The sequence below is a fragment of the Drosophila pseudoobscura genome, chromosome 2 (assembly GCF_009870125.1).
Source record: "Drosophila pseudoobscura strain MV-25-SWS-2005 chromosome 2, UCI_Dpse_MV25, whole genome shotgun sequence".
In the NCBI taxonomy this organism is placed as follows: domain Eukaryota; kingdom Metazoa; phylum Arthropoda; class Insecta; order Diptera; family Drosophilidae; genus Drosophila; species Drosophila pseudoobscura.
The window spans coordinates 30,237,551-30,260,956 of record NC_046679.1 but is presented as its reverse complement, the minus strand read 5'-3'; the positions used below and the strand labels follow the sequence as shown (position 1 = coordinate 30,260,956).

The window sequence follows — 23,406 nt, the reverse complement described above, 5'->3', positions numbered from 1 at the left end:
TTTGGTTCTTGAAATACGATTATATTTGATCTTTGAACTTTTAAACATTTATTAATTCAAGAAGATAACAGCATAGCGAAGAGGGAGTCAATCATTTAAGCAACGTTCAACCGGATCACCTCAAAGGAATAAGAATAAGAATGACTGATTTTCTGTCTCTCTCTCGCACACACTCTTTGTCGTTCAATGTTAGCGTAGTCTGGCGGAGGAGAGCCATACTGACTTAGTATCGGCTATAAGTCATGTTTATTAATAGCTAATTGATTGGCAATCAAGTACATACAGACATATAAAGGCAAAAGAAACTGAACTTGAGCGACGCGTCGATCGTCGTCTGGTCTCCGATCACAACACTCTTCGTGTCTCTCATTCTCTCGCCGAGAACTGTGCTCTCTCCTGTCCCGATTGAGAATTCGCCCTGGGATTAACGAGTCGCGAGCTTAAGCCCGGAACTTCAAATCAGTCTTCGGCAAAACTCTCAGTGGTTCAGATCGCTCTTCAAAATGTACGAGTACTTTTTATTAGGCCTGGTGATGATGTCTACACCTGCAACATGTAGCAGTGGCAAGTTCTTATAATGCAACAACTTGTTTGTATAATAATTTTAATATTGTTCGAAGACCTTAGGAAATGTGAATCGGATCTCCTTGATTGGTTCCATTGCTGGGAGAGCAACGTCAAAGACGGCACCTGCACGGGAGAGCAGAATAGCGCCTGGATACCAAGCTCTAAGGTGTGCAATGGACAGGAAGACTGTCCGAATGGCGAGGATGAGTCCATTGTGTTGTGCAAACAGCATCCGGATCGAATGTTTTCCTCGTATTTCTACTGTGCCACCGGGGCAGTGATTGAATTATCGAAAAAGTGTGATGGAAAAGTCGACTGCTCGGACGGATCGGATGAGATGTCATCGATGTGCCAACCTGAAGAGAAGATAAATCGTCGCGGAGAGTGTCAAAAGTATCTGTGGAATCTTGAAATTGTACTCTCTTCTCTAATTTCTCTTTTAATTTCAGTGATCGGTATTTTGACTGCCGAAAAAGAAAGTGTGTGCCTGCCGCCAGTCAATGCGATGGATGGCACGACTGTGCAAATGGATTCGACGAATCCCTGAATGTCTGCTACCAACAGTGGCACAACGAGACGCAGTTCCAGTGCGGCAATGGTCGGCTTATACCAGTTGAAAAGGTGTGCAACGGCTATTACGATTGCATCGATGGTTCGGATGAACTGAAATCTGTTTGCGATACGAAAAAAAACCGAAACAAATGCCTGGAACCACCAGCACCACTCTCTTTCACACTAGCCACCAAATATCATCATGGTATCAATGGAACGAAATATGTTTTGCCCAACGAGGTGGTGCAGGTACTGTGCATACCATCGAAAAAATTAAAAGACCCCCAAAACGGCTGGAATGTCTGCAATGTTTATGGTAAATGGCAATTCCCTTGGCCATGTTGTAAAAATATAAAAATTAAGAATAAGAGTAATTTAAGGAATATTTGGCAGTCATTTTCTCAAACAAAAAACTGACATTCATTGCTACCCATCGTCATCATCATACAGATTAAACCCTCTGAGGGCGTCAACTCTGATGACTTTCAATTAATCATTGGCCTTTTGTATCCTTTTGTTGGGAACATTTGCCCATGTGCACATGTGTCATCTGTGGAATTTCTTAGGAGACAGATATTCGCTCCATTATGCAAAGATTTCTTTTTCTTTAGCCAGACATTTGTATCTCCTGTCTGTGTACCTGTGTATCTGTGACTATAACAAGCACACGAATCGGGCGAGACATCAAATTAATTCACCAAAAATGTACATTTTTTGTGTGGCAAGAGATGGATTTCAGAGAAATCCCCAGCAATTTGTTCAACAAATGTTGGACTCAATCACTCCGAGAGCAGGGGCAGGCTTTCCTCCATTGTGTTTTGTTGTGCTTTGTCCTGTTTTGTCATGTCAACGCCATGAAACGCCAACTTTGTAATAAATAAATAAAAAAAGTACCAGAGGAGGGAACGAAACATGTCAATAGTTTTCTAGTTGCAGAATGTCTTCAACTATTTGACAAAAAGTCCGCTGCAGACGGAAAAGTTGAGATAAAGTTTCCCCCTGAAAGTTGTCTGGGAAATGCATTTTATGTGTATCTCTGAGGGTTTTTTCATAGGTTGGTTGTTTCAGTCTTTTGCTATTGGAGATTTTTAAAGAGCTTCCAGATTCGTCTACAGGCCCTTGTCTCTTTAAGACGATGCCGCTGCTCAAAGTTTGTGGCATCTAAATTTGGATGGTAACAAAAACATCATTTGCACACAGCACAATTAAAACTTTAACGATTATATGTTTGTTTGTCTTGCCAATATTGCCGAGACCGTTGAGAAAGCACGCAGCGAAACTTTTCAAATATCAAAAATTCCACGGCATAAGGAAACTTTTCGATTGGGAAGCGGGAGGGTACTTTCCAATTGCCAGCATCTATCTCAATATCAATATTGACTTGAAGAGAGCATAGCGAAGGACACAGACCAGGCTCTTGACTTGAAAGACGCTTCTGCTGGGCTCATCTTAATATTTGATAAATGAGGCTTAATCACCCGGAGCCAAAAGCCAGGTGAGATTTGGCAGCAAGGCAGTGCTTGACTAATGGAAATATTCCCCCCATACAGAGATCAGAGGCTTTCCATTTGCTTTGGCTTTGCTTCTGGCTTTAAAGTTAAATGAAAATCCCACGGAGGTTGCCAAGAGACAAGGGACTTCCCTGGAGGCTTTCTCCGAGTCAGATAAACATATGGTGGGGATATTGAGATTTAATAAGGCCTCAACCCTGAAGAGTGGGTGCCTTAATCGTCCGAATTTCGAAGGGAAAGGGCGTAAGGGTCTTTCCATTACCATTTTTCATCTGAGGGCATATGTGTCCGCCATAAGGCAGACTTTTCAAACTGCAATAAGCAATACCAAAGGAATTCTTGTAGATTTCTGCGAATTTCATGCAACAAGTTGTGGCAACTGGAAGTTGGTTGAACTTTGGTCTGTGGTCTCGTATCTCATGCACAGCTCAAGGCTATTTTAGGGTTAGGAGTCCAGGCCACATATAACTTAATGACTTGACATCATCTAGCTGAAATTAGTTTCAGCCAAGAATCAGAGAGACGGCGAGTGTCAGAACGGGGAATCAGGAAACCACAGACTTGTGCAACAGCCTGCCTGGGCCTTAATTTGACAGCGGTCCGGACCCCTGGTTCTGGAAGTGAAATAAAGTTGTCCAGGGAGTTTTAATTAAGCACTGACGTACCGAGATTGTGTGTGGCGGACGGCCGATCCCTGATACGTATATCCCTTCCGCTGTCGAAAGGGCAACCCTGTTGACATTTGGAAATGCCGGACAATATTTAGTTTTATGCTTCTGAAACGCCATCATGTCGGTGGCTTAATGAATGGACAGCGACAGCGACAGCGTACGACAGGTCCTGCAAAGTCATCTGAAGGACTCTGGTCCTCTGAGAGAAGATACCATTCCTTAATTGTTTGCCTCGTTGGCTTGCAAACACATGCATAACAATTAATTTCCAGCTCCTTAGCGTCCATATACATATGCTGTGCACTGTATCGTGACCCATGACCTCCCCCCGCCCACAGGCATCTCCCCAGTATCCGCCCGCTGTTCATTGTGTTTAGACGTGCCTCAGGGAGACACAGCCCCCAGCGGGTGGCAGCATATTAATTTTGTTTATTTCACTTCAATTTTCGCAGCATTAGGAGGTGTTGGTAATTGCCTCCATTTATGGCCATAACCGGGGCCAGCAGCATGCCATAAAAGTTTGTATCACTTTGTAAGGGTTTCGGGTGTCCAGCCCGTGGGGGTCGGGTCTTCTGCAGAATGCACACACATGTGCGGGGCCCTCGAAATCGATTTCAACTTTCATTTTGGTTCGCTTTTGGCGAAAGTTCTAGTCATCAAACGGGAGAAAATTGGTGCGCAACCAAACTTTATCGATTACAAATCGATTAAAAAATATTTTCGGGTTTAATTAGATATGAAGGGCGTTACAATGTTGCTGAAATTTCTTTTATAAGCTGCATAAACCAAGACAGAGGCATGGCTATGCAAGAGGGACACCAATTGATTGTAAATTTGTGTGCTTATCGATTATTAAATGACTTTAAATTCATAAGACTACATTCATAGATTACATACTGGTTGACACCATTGAAGGCCCTAACTATATGCCTTTTCCATCATTTCATAATAGATTCTTTGGAAAACCCTTTCACAAAAATTGCAATACCTCAATGGACAGACATTGCGATTTTGATCTTGCTTCGAACTGATAATTGAAAATGAAATGCTTTAAAAAAAGTACTTCAAAAGGAACGAAGAAAGTAATAAACAAAAGAAACAAGGTCTGAAACACAAAGGTTTGCGTCTGACGCCTGAAAATGTGAGATAAAAATACATTTTTCTAGAGAAATTCACAATGTCCTTACAAAAAATGTCCTGAGACTCGTTTGGTTTGCTCGAAAGTCCAATGACTGCATTCGAGAGAAAGCCTGGAGCCTGGGGGGTGGATTTTCTCTGGAAAATATTGGCAAAATGGGCAATCACGTTGGCTGTCTGTCAGGTTTTGTGGGCGGATAAGCAGATTAATTGCTGAGCATTTGAATACGCATAAGATGACAGTTGATTCAGCCACCAGATGACAAATCTGGTATAAGTGTATGCATTATAAATCCTGTGGCACATGTAGATATTGAAATTCGTGCCACATGACGTATGCGCAATGTGCAGCCATCGGCAAACCCCCCAGCCTCAAAAATATTTGGAGTGAGCACGATGGCAATGTCAGCAGCTGTCAGACTCGTTTTGAAGTTTTATATTTCATCAAATGCTGCTGCCACATGTCGCAACTGGGATGAGGGCATGGCCATTTTTGTTTTTTTTGGGTCTCTGAAGATTATCAAGTTGTCAGGCCCAGAGAGAGAAACATGCATTCGCATTGTCTGACTGCGAGTTAATCAAAAGATTAACTGAGACGTTGCGTCGCGTCGGCTGTTGTTAACAACTAGGGCCAGAAAATTTAATTAAATTTTCAGCACAGTCTGCAACCGAAACAAAAATAAAAAGAAGAACCATAAAAAAAATTTTGTCTATTTGGGCATGCGTGGAAGGGCATGATACTTATTAATTTGGGTGTTTTTTTTTATGGTGAAAAAGAATGCAGTTTTTCTGGCGTTTTCTAATGGTTTGTTGGTATTTTTTCTAGTATTTTTCGGGTATTATTTCTAGTACATTAAATTTGTATGGTATTTTTGTGTATGTTTTGTCGAGTATTTTTCCAGAATATTCGAAGATTTTTTCTGGTAATTTTATAGTATTTATTAAAGTATTTTCTAGTGTATCAACTATTTATTTATTAAATTGGAATATTCTATGCAATAGAACAGTATTTTTGTGGTATTTTGAATTATTTTGTTTGGAATTTACAGTATTTTTTCAGATATTTTTTAAAGTATTTTTTTTGGTATTATCTTAAGTATTTTTTTCATATTACTAGCAATGGCATTTCCAGTGTTTTCTCTGATATTTATAATATTTTAATGTACATTTCCATCGTGATATATTTAAGATCCTAGCGGGTTTTCTATCCAAAAAAGGCTACTAAATGAATACAACATCTTTTGCCTGCAATGCCTTTGATTAGCAATAAATCAGCTTCCACCCTCCCGTCCACCAACCATATATCCCCTCTCTTGAAATACAACCTCAAGGGGTATCAAACTTAACAACAAAAATAACGCCTAAAATAAATCACCAAAGACGAAAGGAAGGAGGCGGACAAGCAACCAAAAGAAGGAACAAGTGAAGGAAACCTACCCAAAAAAGGGAAAGAAAAAACCGAAGCAGAGAGCAAACAGCAAGCTGGATTTTGTTATCTCTTTGTCGTCTTTCGCCCCCGCGATTTTCCTTTTCCAGACTTTTCCTCGCTGCGAATTTTGCGCTTGTTAAACATTTCACTCGCTTGGCTGCAACTGTCGGCAACAATGCAACGCCACGCCCACGCCCACGCAGGACCTTTGTTCGCCAAACCAAAAACTAATGTCCATGCCACCGGAAAACCATTTTGATAAGGGGTGTGCATAAATTTTCGAGGCATGCCAACGTTTTCTTAACATGGTTAGTGTTATTATTGGAGGAAGGAGGTTCCCTCAGGAGGGTCTGTCTTGCCGCACTATGATTAATTGTTGAACCAACAAAGTCAACTGTCGGAACGGCAAGAGTCAGTCATCAGACCTTAAAGCCACTCCAACTGTTGGCATCTGCCCCGAACACCGAACACCAAACACCGAAAGCAGAGAGCAGCAGAGCTTAACCCTTGTCTTTGGGGGGTTCTCTAATAAAACGCAAACAAAACGTGCAACATTTTGCAATTCCTAAAGAGAATTTTCCCAAATGCATGAGGAGATCTCACGACGAACGGACGCATCATGTTCATCCGTGTTGATGAGGTGCCACACTCGTGCTTGTGGCACTTGTGTCAGGAAAAACTGATGCTGACTGCAGCTTCTGTTTGTTCTGGACAAGAGGATGGATGGCTGGCTGGCTGGCTGGCTGGCCAAAGGAAACCCTGGAAAAGTGTGCTGTGGCAAAGCGTGGGTAAATATTAATGGAATAAATCCAAACTCCAAACTTTCGTTGGAGAATATTTAATCAGTTCCACAGAACAAAAAAAAAAAAAAATTAAAGTTAAGCGGATGACGGGGAAAAACTCGTTGAAAAACTTTGACTTTTCCTGACGCACTCCATGGGGCTCGGCCACAGGGTAAATCGGGGCACGTGCCCGTGATTACCTGCCTGTCAGGCTGTGGACAGGACAAAATACACGAGTGGGTCGTATACAAATCAAGAACAGAATTGCCTCAGACATTTCTCCGCCGCCACCTGACCGATGTCCAAACATTTGCACACTCCACTCGGCCCTCGACTCGGAGCCGACCCAGCTCTTGGCCATTGCTCTTGGGGCTACCTTTTCTTCCAGTCAATTGCCCTTTCAATAGCGGTTTTCCCCTCTCATTATTTATTTAGATGTGTGCACACGCCACCTACGGCACGCCTCAGACAAATGTCAACTGGGAATTGAAAAATGAGGCGAGAGAATGATGGAATGATGGCCAGGACACTTGCCAATGAAATGGGGAGAAGTACGAATATTATTTGCTAATTTACAGAGCACATTATGCGGACTACTCTAGACTGGTTTCTGCTTAAAATACATTAACTTTTCGCTGTTCATTATCTTCTTGTGCCATGATTCGTTCACTTTTGTTCCTTAAATAAATAAATAAATTTCAAGACACAGTCGCACGCACTCTGCCGCTGCTGCCACTCGACACTGCACACTGGCCATTGGATACTTCACATTCATCATGCCACATGCCAGAAAGCCGCTTGATTTACGGCCCATACTCGACCCAAATATGAAGTATACGCACCGATATCCACTCAGCGAAGAAAAGCCGCGGCCACAGAATTAAAGGTCAATTAAAAGTGCTTTACTTTCGAGTCGACAAGCCTTTAAGTTGCAGACTTCTGCACAATCCATAAATAAATCTCTAATTTACATAATCCCCCGTTTTATTTATTCTGATTTTCCAATTAGCCTTTGGTAATTTTCCAAGGGGAAAATTTTAGGAACGGCCCAACACCTGCTGTGTGGTCGAGGGCCGTGCTTTGATTTTTGAGGGGCAGAGAAAAGCGTTTAAATGTTGAATCTCTGCGCAATAGAAAAAACAAATTTAAGCAGGGAATGATGGAGGTTCCAACTAGGGGATGACCTGTAAAAAACTGGAAATATGTGTTAATAATTGGGTTCATTCAGAATTCGAAGAAAAGGAAGGGAATATCCACAGTTTTGGTGCAGTCTTTGGCCTCAAACATTTCTACGATCCCTAAGATTTTATGGAATTAAATATATGTATTTTTCGATGAAGGTTGAGCCATGTATTTTTTAAAATTTGGATGCCACAGCTTTATAAAAATATTAACTGCATAAGAAAATGTGGCTCAAAAGCAGAAACGATTAATTAATTAATTACACTTTCTTTCCGCTGTCCCATAACCAATAAAAATGCAACATATCCTGTAGAAACCCGTACAATCACAGGGTAGCAGAGGGACCAAAGATACTACGCCGCATGCCAATGCAGAGGCAGAGGCAAGGCGAAGGAGAAAGGCGTGGAATTTTCAATTCTATTTGCAATTGCGACGTGACCCAGGGAATGGGGACTTCGAGTGGGTGGCGGGTGTTGGCTGTTGGCTGTTGGGTGTTGGATGGAGTGCTACTCGAACGCTTGAAGGAGCGGTTGTCAGAGCATTAAACAAATACTCTCCCACGGGCTGCCAGGGTTGTTTAACTAACTGTGCAAATGATGGCAACTCTGATGGAATCTCAATTAGGAATTGTCGCTGCTGCAACACGTTCCAGGATTTTTCTTTAATTAGATTCCCCATGCAATGCACGCCAAATGCGGGAACACTCGTGTATTTTCGAATGCAAAATTTATTCCCCATTTTTCTGTACATTTATTTATGCAAATCTCTCTCTCTCGCTCTCTCTCTCTCTCTATGTCTGTGTGCAGCTTCGGGGCTCCCTAAACTCTAGTTATGCAAATATTCCGAGGAGCTTCTGCCAAATGATATGACATTTATGCTCAAGTGAGCCAAAAAAACAGTATTTCAGGGGCAAATCTCTCCACATTTCAAGCGGGAAAAATGAGATTGAGTTGATTTTCCTTCAAGGGAAATCTCAAGTAATAGCTGGTGCAGAAATAATTGCTTGGTAACCCGATTTGGGGCTTGCTATTATATTACCAAAGAAAGGCAATTCTTTTACAAAATACTTTAAATTTGTAATAAAATATTTACTAAAATATTCAAAATTTATTCTTGGGCAAGAAAGTAGAATTTCTTACAAATTGTAATCTTTTAAATCACAATTTATTTCCCAGTACATATGTATCGTTCAGAACGGCTCCTTTAACGTTTATTCATCATAAAATATTGCAGGCACAATAACAATTATTTTATAGATAGATTATAATGATTTATTCCCAGAAAACATGCACACCTTCCCAGCCTAAATACCCCCAAAAATTCTCTTAGTTTCCCCTACTCGTTTTTTGCCCGAAAATTCCAACCAAAAATACTTCAAAGCTCGGTCTAGCATTTCCAACCCACTTCCCCACTTTCGATACCCATCTTTAACTGTGTATCAGGTTTATACTCGCTTTTCGGCTTAAATAGACACATTTATGACCGACCTTCTCCTAGAGCGCCATATCCCGCCATATCCCATCTCCAGGCAGTGTCTCCGTTGCCTGCCGCCTGGTGGCATATCTCAATTTCATAAGCAAATACGAGAAATACGAGCAAATTTAGTCTTCATTAACAAGCTTCCAAAAATATCTGCGAGCGTACATCAAACGAAATCAAAGAATGCCGCGTAATTTTTGGTATTCTATTTTTTCATTTTCCCGTTTTTGTCTTTTTATTTTCCATTTAAATGTCGCTATCGTTGACGTCAATGGCAGTTTTTTGTTTGTTTTGTGCTTGTTTTTTATTGGTTTATTTGTTCAAATATTATCCCACAGACAAATTCCCTTTGTTTGGCGGTAGGAAGCACTGCAAAGTCTCGCTTGTTATTTGCATTTTGCGCCAAATATAATTTGAATGTCAACGAAATCCGAGGCACAACTCGGTGTGTATTTTTAGCAGGATATTCCCATATCCACAATCAGATTATGGCCTGTTCTCCGACTGTTCAGGGGCAAGTACGAGTAGTCTGCTAATTAAAATGCAAAAGTTTTGGGGGGCATGAGATGGATTTTGAGGCAGAGAAAACTTCTGGCTTTTGGTTCATCTGAGAGACATTTGAGGCCTTAATTAACTGTCGATTTGGGTCAAGTGCTTGTCTCTCACAAAACTTTAGCTTCTTTGCCACTAAAAGTTGGTCAAACTATCCCGCTTCTCGGGCCATTTATCTTCCCTTTGGATAAACATCTCCTTACTCCTTCACGCTGGCCATAAAAAAGGCTCATTTGGATCCATTCAGCCGGACATTGGCCATCTGAGTTTATCTGTGAGTGTGTCTCGTCCATCGATCTGGCCATGGCCATTACATTTGAAGTGTTATGGCCATGGCATCAGCACGTAACCATCTCTAATGGACCAGAAAGGACGGCTCGTACTCTGTTTGCGAGTCTTAATTTTAGACAAATTTCAATTATAATATTTGAGGAGCGGAGCGTCTCTGTCTGTGCATTATTTTGCCATTTTGTACTCAATTTTCGGCCCCAGGGTAGAGGGCAGGTACTTATCCTTCTGCTCCTTTTTGGGAAGCTAATTAAATTGGCAAAAACCTTCTGCCACGGACAACGGTATCCTCTTTTAGTTTTTTACAGGACTGACTCCACCTCTCCGACCCCTTGGCTGCTCTACTAATTGCAGCAGCAAATGTTTTTGTTATTTTTAAGCTACTTTCTACTAGCCGGACCTTAGTTTATGTACTATATTTAGTACAGGGGTCTTAGAGGGGGTGAATTTATTTGCCTTTTTCCGGGCAACAAGTGCCGTTCGACTCAACCCGAGAGGACCCTCTGGCAACAAAATAATTTCACACCGCTCTTGCCGTGCATTTTCCATTTCCCAGCCACATTTTCCCCTGAGGTAAATGATAAAAAAGTGAAAAATGAGGAAATGCAAGTGGTAGACCCCAGAAGGGGAGCAGAGCAGAAAAACTTTAGTGGAAAAAAGTTACCAGAAAGTACTAATTATGCACGGCGCAATGCTCCTTGAAAGGAGTGCTGGGTATTATATTCCACTCTCCCACCCTGTTTACTTTCTTTGAATTTTCTCCTTTCTTATGACTGCATAAATTTTCCATTTTTAGTTCATAATCAATTTGGTGTAAGGCACCCCAGGGAAGCATTCCGAAAGACGTGACAAATTTGTATCACCCCGGGAACAAAAGGGAGGGTGTGTGCTTCAGCGCATCTTAAGGATCTACCCTATAGGTTTCGAAATTCCTTGCCTCTTCGCCTTTGCAAGCGGCTGCTGAAAACCCGCATACCCTCTCTGTTGCAGGGCATCCCTGTGGAGCTCCTTTCGTTCGGGGAGTCTTTCTGTTCCATTTCGAACCGCAATTCAAACAAATTGCTCGGTTGGCAGTTCAACTTTGAGTTATTTGATTTAATTAATGTGTTTTAAGAAATTTCACAGCACAATGCTGGGCGGACACATGTGTGCCTCCTCCGATTTGGGTTTGGGTTTGGTTATGATCCCATCAAAAGGCGCGCAATTAAGCCGCTTATGTGGCATACAATAAAGAGGAAAACTCCATATGAATTTCAATGTGGAAATGCTGCGGAAGGAGGGTGGCTTTACGCCCAAGCTCGCAATTTGTCAAATTATTTTTACGACTCGTCACTTGCCAGTCGGCAGCAAAAACGCAAATTGCGTGTCCAACCAGGCCAAAACCCAACACTTAAACTCCTTCGTGATTGCCGGCTTTAAGCATTTAAAATGCCTTAATTTCTTGTCGTTTTTCCCGGCGGGGGCATCAGGCTGAACAAATTGAATTATGTCGACTTTGGTACCCAAGATTTGACGCTGCATGTCGTGTCGTGTCGTGTCGTGTCGTGTCGTGTCGTCTGGAAGATGTGAAAGACAAAGTATTGAAAGGGGCCATGGGCCATGGCATCCCTTTGGCAAAGGAAAAGATGGTTAGGCGGCTTCCTCTTCTTTTTTGTTGGCTTTCAAGGCTCCTTTGTGGCTCCAAGGTCGAGATTGAGCCTTTGTTGAGGTCAGAGCCGTGTCCAAAAGGGACACCAAAAAAGTTCCATAAAGTTTCAGCGTTTATTAAAATTTATAAAGGGACAATTTTCCACTAACCAAAAATATCGAAGCAATATTGATATTTTTTTGGAGAGTACAGTCCATTGAAAAGCAGAAACAGAAACGTGAGATAATCTTGGTTTTGGTTTCATTTCTGGTGTTTCCTACGTCACGTTTCCAGCATAAATTTGCATACATATGTACATATGTAGGTCTCTGCCATCTGGTAATCCTGGCCCAAAGGAGTGCTCCATGGCAGCCACATCACCTAATTGCCTTTTTGGCCAAATGGCCCAGGCCAAAAGTTGCTGCTGGCTCAAGGCAGCGCAGGTGAAGGCCCCATCGTTAATGTGGAGAGACGCTAACGCATAAATATACGATTATGTTCCCCCCTCTTAACAGCAAAGTTGTGGAAAAGTTTATTTTGTACAGGGAAAAGCTGTGAAAAATGGCAGGTCCCAAGTGAAAAGTGGTTTCGCCTTGCGGCTGGTTATTTGAATAAAATGTATAACATGATCGTGCGACATGCTTATAGGTCCTCCCCCCCCTGCCCCTTGAATTGTTGTACGAAATATATAAAAATATTTCGCACTCGAAGCTAGAAATATGCATTGGGGAATGCCATTGGGACCAGAAACAACGATAAAAACACTCCAATCTGTGCACAGGAATGTGGAATATTGCAATTCGGAATTCGTTTCGGTTTTTCGCGCAAATTATTTTTCCACTTTTAACTGCATTTGTCAGTGCGTCAGTCGACAGTCGGATAGACAGGCATTCAGTCAGGCCCGACTGCGACTGCGACTGCTGGCATCAAAGCCGAAATCCAGTTTTGAGAGGGGATTGTGGCGCAAGAGCGGATCAAATATTTAGTATTAAAGGAATCTGAATGACTGTGTGGGAGAGACGACAAGTGGGGGAGTCGACCGCAAGCATGCCCAGTAGTTCTCAAATGTAGAAAATGCAATAAATAAGAAAACAAAGAATCATTTCCAAGTAGTTGGACTCGAAAGGGAGGCCATTTGAAGCAGGAAGAGTCGACCACAAGCATGCCCAGTAGTTCTCCCTTTGCATATAGGAACATACACATACAATGAAAGGGGAACAACCGCGAACCAAGGGGTAGAGTGCAAGCAAGCAAAGGCTATGAAATCATCAAATACTTCCACAGGCAAGTCTGTTCTCGACAAACGAAATGAGGGAGAAGGCGATAATCTGCCAACGACAGGCAGCAACAACCACAAGCGTATGTGTAGGAGTTAGAAACCGAAAGAAGCCGACTGCGCCTGCAACGGCGACTGCACTTTGCCGAATCCCATGACACAGTGTTGCCACCGCCAGACCGAGGCGAAGCAGATAAGGAGAGAGAGACAAAGAAGAGAAACATTAAGTAAATCGCATCGCGCTCCGAACATTTCGATGGGTTTTGTTTGCAATTCAATGGGAATATTATTGTATGTGATATGTACTGCAATCTACAGTCTTAAATGTTAACGTTGCTCATGAACTAATTATGTATTAAGGAGGGCTTTAAAAAATTGTCTGCTGGTAAGTACATAAATTCGAAGTGTACTCGATTGATTTATTGCATTAAATCGTCTTATGTTTATTTAACTTCTCTTTCACTTTAAGTTCGTTTTACTTCAGACTCGCACAGAGAACACGCAACCTCTCGCTCTCTCTTTCGATCCTCACTCTACTTCGCCTCGGTCTGGCGGCGGCAGCGCTGTGTCTTGGGATTCGGCAGAGTGCAGTCGCAGTCGGCTTCTTTCGGCTTCTAACTCTGCACATATGTACATACATACGATTGTGGTTGTGTCTGCCTCTCTTTCAAGATAACCAAAACGACTTCTGACAAAGATTAATGTTGGAAGATTAGTTCAAATGCATGTACACACACACAAACATGTCTATTAAAGTCTAGGAACCACAACAGAAGGCAAATGTGGTTAACCCAAAGCAAGAGAAGCTGTGTAAAGCGGTCATCTGCTTACACAAAAATACTAGAGGCAGGAAGTCAATAAATGCACTGAGAGAAAAAGAAACCGCAACCGAGAAATACAATCAGCTTGAGCACAAGACGAATAAAAAAGCAAACTGCAATCTTTGCACATTGAAAGTGGAAAATATATATTTTTGGGAGTTTTAAAATACCTTTATAATATTTCCACCTATTTTTTCTCAGTGCCGATGGCAACCAAAAGCTGTCAAAAGCCATGGCAACTTTCCATTCAGCTTTATTTCACAAATTGACTCACAAAACGCATATCAAACTAAATAAATAGAGAAAAATAAACTATCTTCGATATGGCACAACCATTTAATCGAATTTCTACCATAAATGCAATTGTCAAAGGTTTAACTGGACAAAAGAGTTTTATCTGCCGCTCAATTTATAGCAATATTTCTCTGAAAACTTTTCCTAAACTCAAAGTGCACTCTGTACAGCTTATCCCCCCAACGTATTGTGGGGAACATATCATAAAGAACTTGGAATCTTTCAGGCAGAATGACAGGAAAACAACAATAGAAGGACGACGGGAAACTTCCACACCCACTTAAGCCATGTCGTTTCAATTATTTTGGCAACTTTATGATCAGAAGTACTTGCCCCATAAAAGCGACTGAATGGAAAGAGAATAAAAACTTGAGTTCTTCCAGACCAAATACCAGAAGGAGCGGCCAGTGGAAGTATTCACTAAATAAGTAAACTTAATTTGGCAAATATACATATCAAATCAACAAACGCACAAATGTTGTCCAAGAGGCATTAAAAACTTGACTTGACGTTCTTTGGCAATTGTTGGTATAAATATTAAATCAACATTATACGCGGCTCATAAATTTGGCCAAAGCCCGAGGGGAGAGGCTTTCGTAACGAAATAAAAAAACAAAATAAAACGAAATAAAATCAACCGCAAGTCTGCCGTCGGAGATTTATTTGGCAGGAAACATAACGTATACGCCACGTGGACTGCTGCGTGATTCTCCTTGTGGCACTTCTCTCTCACTCGTTCCTTTAACATTTGGGGTATTTATTAATTTGCCCGTCCCCCCAGTCGTGGCTTTAGTTTGTGTTGACCGTCCCCCCCTCCCCTACGCCATATGCAATATTTAAATAATATTCACGGAGAATGTCCACAGTCACGGGGGAAGCAACAGCAACAGGACCGGTTCCCTGGCTTGGACATTCTGGCATGCATGTAAATAATAAATATGAATGCCATCTGCAGGGGCTGTGAAAAGTGCTGCAGTGTTATGTTGGCGCTTAATTAAAACAGTTTAAAGCTTGGCTCCAATGGCTAAAAATGCACAACAAACGTGAAGGAAACGACTAAGGGATACCCAACACTTTGGCATGTTCAGGGGTGATAGGAGAAAGTCAAGAGGTGCAAAAATATGTAAAGAATTTTAAGACTTTTTGAGAGAAAGAACAGCAATGAAAGAAGCAGCCAACACTTATAATTTTCAGAATTTCTTGTGAATATAAAATGGAAAACCCTCAGTGCTCCTAGGCAGAATATACCCTCAAGAGGTGTTATAAGTGAGAATGGGCGAAGCAGTAACCCTGGATGTAGAGAGAAAATTCTTTGTCTATGGGGCTATGGCTTACGTTGATCTCCTCCTCCTGCTCCTCCTCTTGCTCCTCCACCACAATGGTTGCAATGAACATAACCATGCAAGTACACCCCATCTCTGGTTAAACTGGAAACTGCTTATGAAACTCTTATGAAAGATTAAAGCAGACTGCCAATGGGGCTGTGTTCCGTGTTAATCCTTTAATTAACAAACAAACACGGGAAGGCAAATATTGCATCACGCACAGAACTCAATCAATGTCATTCATCATTAAAGCCAACACCATTTGCTAATGAATGTTTCATGTTACGTATATCGCAGCTAATGAACATTTTTGAATAAATAACCGACATGTTTTTAGCCAAATTACTCGAGTCCTTTCCCAATCCAATGGATTAGCCTTGTATTACAGGGCTAACAGGGCCGAAAACCCATTAATAATGCATATAGGGCCAGCGACTGCAGCGTGCTGATAAATGTTTGAATGTGCAACCAACCGAGAGTCCAAAACCGAAAGCCCAATGACCACAACACACAACATTTTCGCAGCTGGGGCTGGAACGGGGGTAGCACATGATGGCCCATTGTAATGCCCGTTTAATAGCCAAACCAATAATAAAACAACACAACCAGATTTGCAAAACTCAAATCAAATACAATTTTAATGGACTTATCACCGGACTTATTGGCGCCCGGCCTAGGAAAAATGCCAAATTATTTGTTTACGCCCTTTATTTTATATGTGTCCTTGGGTTATTGGCTTCTCATAAATATTTATGGTTGGCTAGTCCTTCCAAGGGATATCATCTGTCGTGTCTGTTGACTGCGCCTATCATCTAACATTATTGTTATTGTTATCTTGTTTATTATGAATACAGATACTACTCGAACATGTATTCGAATTTATTGCCCAGCTGTTTATTCATTTGCATTTTAAATTTGCCAACACCACCCCCCGCCTTTCATGCCATTTCCTCATTTTCGCAGAAATCTAATATAGGCGCCTCGACTCTGTTTTCATTTTCATTTCCTATGAAATTCCTTTTCCTTTCAAATGAACTGGAACAGTGGGCGCGGCGCCGACTTACATGTCTACTAGTAGGTGTCTTGGGGAGGGTATGTTAACGAGAAGGTGAGGCAAGACCAATCACAACAGATCGTGAATTTTTCTAAATTTCAAATTCAGCAAATCTTTTTTACCATTCAACTTGATGGAGCAGCATTCCCATAGTATATATCCAGCTACGCCCTAGTTTCAGTGGTTAATTTTGTCCTCAAAAATATATTGTCTAATAATGCTTTCCATTGTGTCTTCAAATTTCGAGGAAGCCTGCTCTCAAAGGCTGTAAAAAACAAACAAAATGACGCAGGTTCTTGAAATATTGACAAGAATCGCCTGATAGATGGCTTTTGACAGAAGCTGCGCTGAGCTATCAATTAAGAGGCGGGAAATTGAAAGGGTCAAGGACTTCACTGAAAGATGAACGTAAAACATGAACCGAAAACACAGAGAATATACGTCTTTCTCAATCATATTTTAATCAGTAAAAAATCCCACACACAATCGCCACACCTTCATTTGAATATACCTTGGCCATGTAGGTGTCTCCTCCTTTGCAATGGCTTTTGGATGCTTTGGATGTTGGCAAAGACGCAGATAATGGACTTAGAGACACACAACAAGGAGACCAGAGCACAGGAGGACTGGCACAGGCAGGATACCATTGTCCTTGAAACTTTTTTGTCTGCCTGGCAAATTAGAAAACAAACTGGGTTTATTATTTTGATTAAACTTTGCCCCCGCCCAGGGAGGACTTTTTGTGTGTGTGTGTGGTCGTGCATGATGATAGGCGGCGACTTTTTGACTGGGATTTTACTTTAAAAATGTGGCAAATTAATGACATTACGAAATGTTTAATGGAACAGAAGCGATGCCAAAAGATTAGGAATGAGCAGAAAATTTGAGAATATTTAAGGGATATTTTCGTTGGAATAATACCCGTAATTTCGCAACAAAAAATCCACGAAATCTGCCGCCTTTTACACCTTCTATTGGGGCAATTTCAGGCCCATAAAATCCTTTTAAGGTGGTTTCAGCCAAAAAAAACCCCAACACCCCGATTACCTCTCTTTCATGGAGACACTAAAAAGTTTTAGGCGCAAGTTTTTCCCGCAGAGAATGCCACCCGTGGCTGTGCCAGTTGAATGTCCTTTTTGTCATTGCTCAGCCTCCAGGGAAGGACTCCACCCTCTGTTAGCCATAGAAAACATGCCGAAGAACAACGACCAGGGGGCTCAGGAGTTAGGGACATTGTCAGCGGCAGACGCAGGCGTTTTGCAGGACACGGCAGGGTGTTGGCACATTAATCTTGGCGGCACGTTGGCAGGAGGCCCTGGACCCGGCCTCCGGTGCATCGCAAACAAATTTGAAACTGGCACACACACACACACGCATCCGAGGAGATATTTTGACTGGCCCCCAAACCACAATTAGGCCTTGGGGCAGGGCAGTGTCCATTTGTGGAGTTTCTCCCTTTCGGCTCTTTGACGCTGTCCAAATCGAAGTTTCCTCTGAGCACCAAATACAAATTGCTTTGCCAGCTGTTGCAAAAAAACCGGGGGCAAGAACTGTTGAAAGGGGGCGGTGGACAACTGGGAATTTTCGTGACGCAAATCCTTTCATGGCATTCCCAGCATGCCCCATAGAGAGGCAGGACCGGCATCGAAAGTGGTTCCTTGGCGGTTGTGCAAACAGAATGCAATGTCAACCCTGGAGAGCAGGAAGACTGTGGCAGAAGGTCAGGCAGGAATGGGGGTGGGGGCCCACTACAAACATACTTGTAAAACTTACAAAATGAAGGGAAGTAAACCCAGAGAAGCGCATTTCCTATTTCCTCGCAACAAACTTTCCAGACTTTGCCCCCAACAAACTGCAGGAGCAGGAGAAGGAGCAGAGGAAGGGGAAGGGGAAGGGGGAGATAGTATTAGCCTTGGCTTAGGGCAAAAAATTCTTAGAATCAAAGAAACTTATGTATGTTTCCTCTGTAATTCCACTTAAGAACGAAGTGAAGGCTGGGATGTTTGTGATTTTTGGATTCCACTGAAGAAATTCAAATGTCAAAGCTGACTGCTATGAAATTATATAGTCAAGAACTGCGACTAAACCCTCAACCATTATGATTTAATCTTTTGGAGACACTTAAAGAGCTTTTTGGCAGGGGAAATCCCATAAATTGCTTCTGCTGTTTTTGTCGGAAATTCCAAACCAAAAGCCATTGATAAACAATAAATTGTTGAATATTCATACAATATTAGCCCCCGGGCATAAGTATATGTATATTTGGTGGACAAGTGTGCGTTGGAAAATTCATATTCATGAGAAAAATTCATCTTCTGCAGTCGTAGGATTGCAATAAACGGAAGAAGAAAAACCTCCCATCAATATATGCAATTTCTTGTGAAAATATATCTCTTTTAAGAGGGAAAACTTTTGGATTTCGGGTAAAGAATTTGCCTTAAATGTTGGCAGTTTTATCCCAGAAAATCTCTCAAGGTTTTCGTTCTTATTTCCATATAAATCCACCCACCTTTTGTTGCATAAGCGGCTTTTACATGCAACATATTGCTTTGCATCCTGTTTTCACTTAAGAAATCCCACGCAATGTCCTCAAAAAAGGAGGCTATGGAAAATCACAGTTTATTACCAAAAACTCTGCTTGTGGCAAACAAAGTGGTCTACCAGCCCTAGGGCTGGTATCTCTCTCGCATGCGATATGCATTTCACGTATAGTTCTGCCCTCCCAGGAAGGGGGGCACAGCTGGGTGAAGAAATTGTGGCAAAAATAAACAACAGAAAAAATGCAAAAGAGATAATATAAAACTTGACACCCGACACACACCGAGGCGCAACCACTTCCGCTGTCAGGAAATGAAAGTCGTCTCCGTGTATGAGTATGTGGAGTATATGGCTGTGTGTGTGTGTGTGTGAGTGTTTGTTTGTGTAAGTTACGTGCGTAGCCAAACAATTTATGGGGGGGAAGGGGGTTTCGCAAAAATGTTGTAAGTGCAAGTTTTTGCACCTCCCTTTTTATTACCTTTCTCTCTCTCTCTAGGCCTACACGTTGCTCTTTCTCCTGTTACGGTTTATTAAAAATTGTTGTTTATTCAAGCATGAGGTATGGAGGCGCCAAAAAGTGCCGGCCTGGCACTCTGCCTCATCGCACACACACATATTGTTCGAGTCATCTTTTAAATTGAATTTCTGTGAAGGATGCGCGATATTTTGTGGAACAAAAATACAGAAAAAGGTAGTAAAACTACGAGTATAGTGGAAATTCCAACAAAAAAGGGTACGTTTTCCCATCAATTGTTTGGGATTGGGAGGGGTACTCTTTAAGGGCACTCTTTAAAGCTGGTAGCCTAAGAAATACTTCTTATACTTTCAGCAGACCAGACACTTTGGCAATGATGACACTTGCCCGACATTAATCTCCTGTTGTCGCCAACTACAACAGCATCTAGCAATTAGTCCGTTTGATGTGGCAGCCACAGCCAAGCACTCGTCGGAGAACTCTGACTTTTCGATTTCTGGTTTTGCCTAATGACTTTTGCCAGTTAGTCCTAGATACTAGCAATATGTGTGTGGGCCTAATTAATATGCTTACGGTAATGGAGCGGAGACCAGCGACAAAAGTGCTGTCAAAGATTCCTTGTGGCAGGACTTATGGCATTGTTTTATTTGCAGCCTGTTGATTACTTTCCAAAGTTTGAATCTTTCATAGGATAGCGCCTAGTCGAGTCAGAGTCCTTCATTAAATTAGTGGCTGGTCCTTGAGATGTCTGCGTCGCCACTGAAGCAAATCTTTTCTTTCACTGCTTCTTGTGATGGAAAAACCTCTGGCACTCCTTTTTCTAATGGGAAAAAACCCTCGTTTACTCCATTACTCCTTCTTCTAATGGAAAACTGTGGTTGGCTGCTGCTCATCGTGGAAATTAGTGTCAGACAAAGTCCCGTTGTTCTCGCCGTCTTATCTGGTAATTGCCGGACAATGTATGCGGTTTAAAAGCACAAGAGAGCGCCACAATAAAGGACATTATCTAATTAGATTCGTGCGGCGGAGGGCGTTAAAAGATACTTTCTCTTTAGCAAAAAAAAAGTTTCTACAAAAACCCGAAGGAAGAATATTTAAACGAATATTGACCTTCAAAATCTTCCTTTTGTTTAAAGTTTTTTGTTCTAGCAAAGTTCCTTTGGGGTTAAGGCCCCCATTCAAGATGTTGCGTCTCTAATGGCCAACAGACTACGACAGCTTTAAGGCCTTGAGGTCCTTGAGGGTCGATGGTTAGAGGCCATGGCCAGTTGGTCAAGCCATTCGATCATGGCTATCAATCAAACGCATCCGGATGACAAATGCCCTGTAGAGAGGATCTGTGGACGGGGACGTGAAGTGGCTGTTCCACTGAAATTATGCACACCAGCCACAGAGGACATGGAGGACATGGAGGACCCTCCCCAGTGGGCAGTTTATTTACCAATCGCCAACAATGGGTCCTACACAAACACCCACTCAAACGGGAACCGGGACACACAAGAGCAGCCATGAATGGCTGTTGCATGGCCCGGAAATAGGCTGGCAGACATTTTGAATGTGCGGACGGGTAGAGTGCTCTCAATCCCTACTGTATCATCGACAGAAACTGAAGAGAGTTATAATACGATTGTTAGACATGCCATGGAGAGGCCGGATGAAATCTGTGCAGAATCCACATTTAATTGTTTAGCCAAATTATTACCTCATTGAATGTTATTTCAAAATTGAAAGACAAACACTTTAGCTGGCATGTAGCTTGCTTTGAAACTGCTGAGCGGGGGATAAGTGTAATACAGCATGCCATCAATTATCGATTTGTAGAGAATTGCAATGTATTTATTTTAAATCTTTTCCCTCCTGAGAACAGGGCAACAGAACATCTGTAACGGAGCAACTGCGCTGTTAGCATTCCAGGTTAACAGCCTGTTATTGGTTAACAGCGTGTTGCTGCTCTCAGCTACAGCGGACTGTTAGCTCACGCTCTCGCGCCCGCTCTGCTCTTGAGATCCACAGAGGACTCGAGCGGCCTCTAAACAACAAATGACATGATAATTACGTTTCAACCGCTGCGAATAAGTACGAATTGCCAAGTGAAATATACGACTTATATATGTATGTATACCAGGGAAGGGCTTTGGGTGTTTGTAAAAACGATGAAACAAGATAATCACCCGAAAAAACTCTCTTTTCTTGAGCACATGTGATCGCTGCTAATTATAAATCACTCAAGCTCTGCCCTTCCTCTCTTGTGGCCTCGCTGAGTTTATTCATGCTCGTCTTTCGGGAGATTCAGGCGCCGGTGGCTTCGGCTCAACAATGATCGGATTGATTATGAGTAAACTCAACTCGTAGGATTTTGCTCAAGTGCATTTCGACGCAGCGAGATTTCGTTTGTGTGCGTAAAAAGCGGAACATGCGTGTATACCGAACATCAGTGATGTTGTGTGATTTGAGTGAGTGAATAAAGTTGATTTTACTTAATGCTGAGTATTTATGAGTGTTTACGAAAGCTAATGCTGTCTGTTTCTTGTCAAATGTGATACTTTCTTTATGAAATGCCTGTATTTTCCTGTCAAAATATTAAAAACAAAAAATTTTAAATACCCCCAATAAAAGGCAAATAATTTGCTCTGTGGAAGGAATTGTTGTTACAGATTCCCGCATATATTTAATGCCATTTACTAATTCGATTTACATTCACTTCCAAGAGACTGTTGTCTGTTACCAAAAAAATTAATTTATAAAAAATCACAGTTAAATCGATGTTAAATTGGAAACAGGAACCAGAATTTTGTTCGTCTTTGGTGTTGCATTGTTTTTGTGTGTGTAGAGGTCGTTGCAGATGCCGATTCAGAGGCGGTTTATTCCTCCACTGCTGGGGGACATCGCGTTGGGCAGGATGCCGTTTGTTGTTATGCTGCGTGTCGGCTCCGCGTGTTGCAGCCGGACCAGAAACACTTGGAAGATGTCAGGTGGCAGGGTGCCCTGCAACATCTGCAGGAATGCCTCCTGGCGCGTACAGACGCTGGTGGCGTTGATCATGTGCACGATGCCACCGTCAATGTCGCCGCTCATTATACGGTTCTCGCCCAGAAGGACTTGCTCCAGAAAGTATTGCTCGGTGTTGGTCTTGACCAGGCCGCGCAGGGCCTGGGCCTGGGTGTGCTGCAGCTGGGGCATCGATCCCTCCTGGGCAACCGCCTCCTGCTGACGATCCTGATCCTTGGCTAGCTTCGCCTTGAGACGACGGGCGCGCACCTTCTTCTTGTAGTCGGGATCGCTGCGGCGTTTGTTGTCGAAGTAAACGCAATACCCCAGGACAGACGAGACGGCGGTGAGGGCCAGAAGTTTACAAGCGCCACGAATCATTTCGAATTATTTTTCGTTTCGGGAAAAAATTTTGTACAAATCAAAATTTTCTAACTAGGAACAAAACTTTTTCTGATTCTCTCGGTCGGACGATCAACTCCGTACTACACAAAGATGTTTTGTATACTGAATATTTTTGTGGAAAAGACGAACGGGCTGGCAAGGGTTTGGCCCACACGGCCTACTATTTGGGGTACCCAAAAAGTGCTAAACATTTAACATTTTTTCGGACATGTCTGGCCCCTCAAAGGTTGTCAGTTGAACATATATTTTCTTGAGCGAAAACCTCAAATTAAATGCAGGTTTCCCTAATAAAACAGCCGTCCAATCGAATGTCCGTGGCGAATGTTCAGCTGTCAATTAACCTGGGTTGTTACTCCTTCTAAATGTCCTTGGCCCACACAAAAACCAGAAAATACAACTGAAAATAGGGAAAAAGAACTGTTGCTCTGACAAGCAGATGGACGTGACATGGAT

At 42.2% G+C, this 23,406-nt stretch overlaps 2 protein-coding genes across 2 annotated transcripts; one reads left to right on the top strand and one right to left on the bottom strand.

Annotated features, from left to right (window-relative positions):
- The first annotated feature begins 445 nt into the window (after window positions 1-445).
- Window positions 446-1,612, top strand: LOC6897976 (very low-density lipoprotein receptor-like). Its single transcript, XM_033385878.1, has 3 exons — window positions 446-564; window positions 621-960; window positions 1,017-1,612. The coding sequence occupies exons 1-3, from the start codon at window positions 504-506 to the stop codon at window positions 1,534-1,536; spliced, it is 921 nt and encodes a 306-aa protein (XP_033241769.1). The 5' UTR covers window positions 446-503; the 3' UTR covers window positions 1,537-1,612.
- Window positions 1,613-22,184: 20,572 nt separating this feature from the next.
- On the bottom strand, window positions 22,185-23,057 carry tomboy20. The gene has a single exon (XM_002138038.4). The coding sequence runs from the start codon at window positions 22,927-22,929 to the stop codon at window positions 22,411-22,413; it is 519 nt and encodes a 172-aa protein (XP_002138074.1). The 5' UTR covers window positions 22,930-23,057; the 3' UTR covers window positions 22,185-22,410.
- Between the last annotated feature and the right edge of the window lie 349 nt (window positions 23,058-23,406).

Coding starts and splice junctions, on each gene's coding strand:
- LOC6897976 (XM_033385878.1), top strand. CDS start 504: ATGTACGAGTACTTTTTATTAGGCCTGGTGATGATGTCTACACCTGCA. Junction 565..620: donor ACCTGCAACATGTAGCAGTG/GCAAGTTCTTAT, acceptor TATTGTTCGAAG/ACCTTAGGAAATGTGAATCG. Junction 961..1,016: donor CGTCGCGGAGAGTGTCAAAA/GTATCTGTGGAA, acceptor TTTTAATTTCAG/TGATCGGTATTTTGACTGCC.
- tomboy20 (XM_002138038.4), bottom strand. CDS start 22,929: ATGATTCGTGGCGCTTGTAAACTTCTGGCCCTCACCGCCGTCTCGTCT.